Genomic DNA, 6,446 nt, shown 5'->3' with positions numbered 1-6,446 from the left:
CTCCTAGTTGGCAGTACCACCGTCCACTCAGTCACCCATGCCAGAAACCTGCAGTCATCTTTAATTCCTTGTCTTCTTTCTTAATCCAGGCATTATAATAGTCACCAAATTCCAATAATTTCACTTTCCACGTATTTCTCAAAACTCTCTCCTCTCCTACATCCTTCCACTATCCTAGCTCAAGCTTAATCTTCTCTCACCTACATTATGGCTATAGCTTTCTAACTGGTCTCTTTGCCTTCAGTCCTGCCCCCTCAAATCCAACATCCAGCAGAATAAACTATCTAGAATATAGATATGACAATGGGCCGGGCGCGGTGGCTCAAGCCTGTAATCCCAGCACTTTGGGAGGCCGAGACGGGTGGATCACGAGGTCAGGAGATCGAGACCATCCTGGCTAACACGGTGAAACCCTGTCTCTACTAAAAAATACAAAAAAAAACTAGCCGGGCGAGGTGGCGGGCGCCTGTAGTCCCAGCTACTCGGGAGGCGGAAGCAGGAGAATGGCGTAAACCCGGGAGGCGGAGCTTGCAGTGAGCTGAGATCTGGCCACTGAACTCCAGCCTGGGCGACAGAGCAAGACTCCGTCTCAAAAAAAAAAAAAAAAAAAAAAAAAGATATGACAGTGTCATTTCACAGCTTTCTCTTTCAAAGTTTCCTGATGGACTCAGTGTTTAGCCTGACACATGAGGTCTCCTGTGATCTGCCTACATTTCAGCCTTATATCACACCTCTCCAACCTTATTTCTTCCCACTCCCAGCCTGAAATGTTATGCTCCAGCAAGAGAGGCCCATCTGTGGTTCTACCACATCTACCTTTTTGTATCTGGCTTCTTGACCATCTCAGGCTGCACCCTCTGCCTGAACTGCCTGTTATATTTCCCCCCGGCTAACTCATCATTACCCTTTAAAAGTCAACTCAGTTGCCACACCTCCAGAAGGTCTCTCCTGCCTCTTCCTCAATACCCCTTCGCCAAAGCAGAATTAAGTGCCCTACTTTTTCAGTGCCGTAATGCTCTGTGCATGGCACCATCACTGATCTGACTCTATTTCTTTATATATGTGTAAAAGTCTGTTTCCCCCATTAGCGATTAAAATTCATGAGAGTAGGAGAGCATCTTACTCATCTTTTAACTTTAGTGTCTTAAGACATAGGTGGATTCTTGGACAATATTTGTTGATTGAATAAACTAGTATGAATTGTCAGAGTCACAAAGACACCAACAGATACATACACATAAATATTCTTACCATCTCCCAAGGAACAGATCCAAGCATCTGTGCTCTCTGGAACTCAGTTTATTTCAAAATGCAAAGTTATGCATAGTTAGATGCTATACCACTTGAGATTAGGGGTTCTACCAATTCATTCTGGTAAACTAAACAAGGATCTTTTTAACTCAGTCTCTCTCTCTCTCTTTGTCTCTGTGTGTGTGTGTGTGTTTATGACTCTAGCCTGCACTTGGGGTTTTAACTCACCTTTAGAGAAACATTAATTATAATTTAACGCAAGTAAAGAAGCAGAAGACATAATAGCAAAACAAAGAAAAATAGGCCAGGTGCAGTGGCTCACGGCTATAATCCCAGCACTTTGGGAGGCCGAGGCAGGTGGATTATGAGGTCAGGAGTCTGAGACCAGCCTGGCCAACATGGTGAAACCCTGTCTCTACTAAAAATACAAAAATTAGCCGGGCGTGGTCACTCTGTCGCCCAGGCTGGAGTGCAGCGGTTCGATCTTGGCTCACTGCAACCTCCGCCTCCCGAGTTCAAGCAATTCTCCTGCCTCAGCCTCCCAAGTAGCTGGGACTACTGGCATGCACCACCATCCCTGGTTAATTTTTGTATTTTTAGTAAAAACGGGGTTTCACCATGTTGGCCAGACCTCTTGACTACGTGATCTGCTCACCTTGGCCTCCCAAAGTGCTGGGATTACAGGCATGAGCCATCCTGCCCAGCCAAAAAAAATTATTTAAAAAAATAGCACTCTTTATTATTATTATTATTATTATTATTAGAGATAGGGTCTTGCTATGTTGCCCAGGTTGGATTCAAACTCCTGGGCTCAAACCATCCTCTACCTATCTCCAGATTAGGGGAGATGTACAGGGAATGTCACTGTGCCCTGTGGTCACTCTGATTTGATTCTCAGCCCTCCCTAGTTAGGAAGTGAGAGGGCTCTTTGCATAAGCTCTTAATTAGATCCTAGTCTCTCTCTCTCTGTTTTTTTAGACAGAGACTCACTTGTTCTCTGCCCAGGCTGGAGTGCAGTGGCATGATCTCAGTTCACTGCAACCTCCGCCTCCCGAGTTCAAGCGATCCTCCCACCTCAGCCTCCCAAGTAGCTGGGATTACAAGTATGTGCCACCATGCCCAGCTAATTTTTGTATTTTTAGTAAAGACAGGGTTTCACCATGTTATCCAGGCTGGTCTCGAACTACTGACCTCAAGTGACCCGCCTGCCTCAGCCTCCCAAATTTCTGGGATTATAGGCTTGAGCCACCGTGCCCGGCCCCTAGTCTCTTAAAAACTTTTTTTGGGGGAGCCTTGTTACACCTCTTCTTTTAGTACTGACCTACTGTGTGTGAAAAAGCTTGCTCTGTCTGTCTGTCTCTGTCTCTCTCTCTTTCTCTCTCTTCCCAGCTTGTTCAGGATCTGTACACAGGAGGCTGCAGATATAGCCTTAAACTCATCAACCGGGAAAATCTCGATGAGTCTAATAAGAAGCAGCTTCCAATGAGTCACAAGGTTCCCGCCCACCAGAGTCCCTCCCCATGTGCCACCAACCAGCACTTTTGTCATGCTGGGAAAACCTCCCACCCAGACCTTTGCCCAGAGTCCAGGGTCTGTGCCCTAACCCCACAGTCACTGAGAGCCACTGAAGGCCACATAAAACAGACATCTCTTGTTTTCCAGGTACTAAGGGTCATAATCCCTAACTCCAATCACTGGTAACTCCTGAGATCAGAGGAAAACCAGCAACAGCGTGGGAGTTTGGGGAAAGGCATTCCATACTGGATTCTGTGGCCTGCAGATGATATGCTGCCTAAGAGAAGCAGGTAGGAAATCTGTTGGGGGCCAAAGACTAAATGCAATAAAGTACAGATAATGCTGGGGGCTAGGCATGGTGGCTCACGTGTGTAATCCCAGCACTTTGGGAGGCCAAGGTAGAAGGATCGCTTAAGCCCAGGAGTTCAAGACCAACCTGGGTTACATAACAGACCCCATCTTTACAAAAAAGAAAGAAAAGAGGCCAGGCGCAGAAGCTCACGCCTGTAATCCCAGCACTTTGGGAAGCCAAGGTGGGAGGATCACTTGAAGTCAGGAATTTGAAACCAGCCTGGCCAATATGGTGAAACCCCGTCTCTACTAAAAATAAAAAATTAGCTGGGTATGGTGGCGGGTGCCTGTAATCCCAGCTACTCAGGAGGCTGAGGCATGAGAATCGCTTGAACCTGGGAGGCGGAGGTTGTATCGAGCCAAGATTGCGCCACTGCACTCCAGCCTGGGCGACAGAGCAAGACTCAGTCTAAGGAAAAAAAAAAAAAACAAAACAAAAAACGAAATAAAGGAATAAGGGAGGGAGAGAGGGAGGAAGGAAAAGAAAAAATATCCTAGTGTGATGGTGTGTACCTATAGTCCCAGCTACTCAGGAGGTTGAGGCAGGATGATCCCTTGAGCCCAGGAGTGTACGGTTACATTGAACTATGATGCACTCCAGCCTAGGCAACACTAGACAACAGAGTAAGACTCTATCTCAAAAAACAGACAAACAAATAAACAAAACAAACAAACCAAAAATCAACACGGGCAACATGGCAAAACCCCATCTCTACAAAAATTAATAATAATAAATAAACAGAAATTAGCTGGAGATGGTGGTCCAGACCTATAGTCCCTGCTACTCAGGAGGCTGAGGTGGGAGGATAGCTTGAGCCCAGGAGGCGGAGGTTACAATGAGCAGAGATCCAGCCTAGGTGACAGAGTGAGGACTTGTCTCAAAAAAAAAAAAAAAGAAAAAGAAACACACAAAAGATAATGCTGGGGATCAAGTCAAGGACAGGTTTGGTTTGGTTTGGAAAGAGCCTCTGTAGAAGGGACAGAAAAGGGTCAAGCGTGGCCCAGAACTGACTGCTGACCCCTCCCACATTCAGGAGTCTGTAACAGCCACCCCAACACCTGACGTCATGGCCAGTAGGGAAGATGAGCTGAGGAACTGTGTGGTATGTGGGGACCAGGCCACAGGCTACCACTTCAACGCGCTGACTTGTGAGGGCTGCAAGGGTTTCTTCAGGTGAGAGTCTCCTCCCCAGTGGAAACAGCCCTTCAAACCAAATTCCCTATCAGTCAGCCTTTACACCCTCGCTGGTGCCCAAGCCTGTCCAGCTACATTACTCCTTCATCTGAGAGTCTAATTACCCTGTGGATGGCAACCTACATCTTGTCAAACACATCACTGTATAAACTGGCAGCATAACAGAGGGAAGGCTAAATGTTTGTCTGATGGACACAGCCCATTATTCAAGAGCACTTATTATGTACCCACTGCCTGTGAAGCACCTAGCTAGTATACATCAAGTAGGCTTTCTGGAGTGATCCTGTGTTGTCATGGAAATGCTTGAGATGTGTTGGACCCTATCCACCCCTGGGGACCTTTGGGCACAGCTCAGATTAGTCCATTTCACCAGATTCCCAGGTCTTTTAGACCATGTCATCTCAGCCCCTCACCTATCCATGTGTCTGTTCACTGCATCCCAGACTCTAACAACATCTCTGTGTCTCACAGGAGAACAGTCAGCAAAAGCATTGGTCCCACCTGCCCCTTTGCTGGAAGCTGTGAAGTCAGCAAGATTCAGAGGCGCCACTGCCCAGCCTGCAGGTTGCAGAAGTGCTTAGATGCTGGCATGAGGAAAGACAGTGAGTTGGCCCCCTACATCCCAAGAATGCATTGACTGTGTCTGTTGACTTTGTCCTTGTTCCCAACAGTGCATTCTCTACATAGCAGGCACAGTACTCTTTTTGAAACTAGTCGGATTATGTCAGTATTCACTCAAGACCTCCAATGGCTCCCCATCTCAAAGTACATGATCTCATGATCTAGCTCTCCCACAACACCTTTCAGACTTTATTATCAGACTCTTCCCCCCTTACTCAATCAATTCTAGCTACACTGACTTCACTGTCATCCTTAGAAACACCAAGCACACTCTTCCCTAAGGCTTTTTCACTTGCCATTCCCTCTACCTGAAATGCTTTTGTCCTAGATATCCACATGGCTAGCTTTTTTCTTTTCTTTTCTTCTTTTTTTTTTTTTAGATGGAGTCTCACACTCTGTAGCCTAGGCTGGAGTGCAGTGGTGCCATCTTGGCTCACTGCAACCTCCGCCTCCTGCGTTCAAGCGATTCTCCTGCCTCAGCCTCCTGCATAGCTGGGATTACAGGCGTATGCCACCACGCCCAGCTAATTTTTTGTATTTTTAGTAGAAAACAGCTTTCACCATGTTGGCCACGCTGGTCTCAAACTCCTAGCCTTAGGTGATCTGCCCACCTCTGCCTCCCAAAGTGCTTGGATTACAGGTGTGTTTTTTATTTTCTATCTCTTGAGTATAGTGCCTGTCACCTAGTAGGTGCTCAATAATTGAATTAATGTTTTCTCTGTGCCAAGTAACTGTGCTATGCTCCCAAAGGATGATATAACTGGGGCTCACAGAAGTTAATTTGCCCAAGTTAATTCAACTAAAAACTTGTGCAGGCCAAGCGCGGTGGCTCACGCCTCTAATCCCAGCAGTTTTGGAAGGCTGAGCCAAGAGGATTGTTTGAGGCCAGGAATTCGAGACCAGCCTGGTCAACAGAGATGCCCTCTCTAGAAAAAGAAGAAGGAAGAAGTTGTACAGTCAGTATTCGAACTCAAATTTACCTGACTCCCAAACTTGCTTTTTCCATATCACACGATTCTCACTGTGGAAGAATGAAAGGCAACTGTAGAAGTCAAAGGATCTTGGTCTGAATTCAAGATCTTGGTTCGATCTTGGATCTTTTGTAGAAGTCAAAAGATTTTGGTTTGAATTCAATCTACATTACTTATTTTATGACCTTGGTCCTGCCACTGGAATCTAAGCCTGTCTACATTTCTAAAAAATATGACTGGGCTGGGCGCAGTGGCTCACGCCTGTAATCCCAGCACTTTGGGAGGCTGAGGCAGGCAGATTACCTGAGGTCGGGAGTTCGAGACCAGCCTTACCAATATGATGAAACCCCGTCTCTACTAAAAGTACAAAAATTAGCTGGGCATGATAGCATGCATCTGTAATCCCAGTTACTTGGGAGGCTGAGACAGGAGAATCACTTGAACTCAGGAGGTGGAGGTTGCAGTGGGCCAAGGTCACGCCATTGCACTCCAGCCTGGGCAACAAGAGTGAAACTCTTTCTCAAAAAAAAAGAAAAAGAAAA

General features: G+C 46.4%; 1 protein-coding gene across 7 annotated transcripts in view; it reads left to right on the top strand.

Moving 5' to 3' along the window:
• Nucleotides 1–2,784: 2,784 nt before the first annotated feature.
• NR1I3 (nuclear receptor subfamily 1 group I member 3) overlaps nucleotides 2,785–6,446 on the top strand; it is an 8,668-nt gene continuing 5,006 nt past the window's right edge. For 4 of the 7 annotated variants that reach the window (XM_017860860.1, XM_017860857.1, XM_017860856.1 and 1 more), the window contains exons 1-3: nucleotides 2,785–3,056; nucleotides 4,152–4,291; nucleotides 4,784–4,914. In XM_017860860.1, the coding sequence (XP_017716349.1) occupies nucleotides 4,185–4,291; nucleotides 4,784–4,914 (238 nt within the window). In that variant the 5' untranslated portion in view covers nucleotides 2,785–3,056; nucleotides 4,152–4,184. The remainder of the gene's footprint in view (nucleotides 3,057–4,151; nucleotides 4,292–4,783; nucleotides 4,915–6,446) is intronic. The other 3 variants (XM_017860858.1, XM_017860861.1, XM_017860862.1) reach the window with 2 other exon arrangements.

The sequence above is a fragment of the Rhinopithecus bieti genome, unplaced genomic scaffold (assembly GCF_001698545.2).
Source record: "Rhinopithecus bieti isolate Rb0 unplaced genomic scaffold, ASM169854v2 scaffold_57365, whole genome shotgun sequence".
Lineage (NCBI taxonomy): Eukaryota > Metazoa > Chordata > Mammalia > Primates > Cercopithecidae > Rhinopithecus > Rhinopithecus bieti.
The sequence above is the reverse complement of the archived record's forward strand: the minus strand, read 5'-3'. Positions and strand labels throughout refer to the sequence as shown.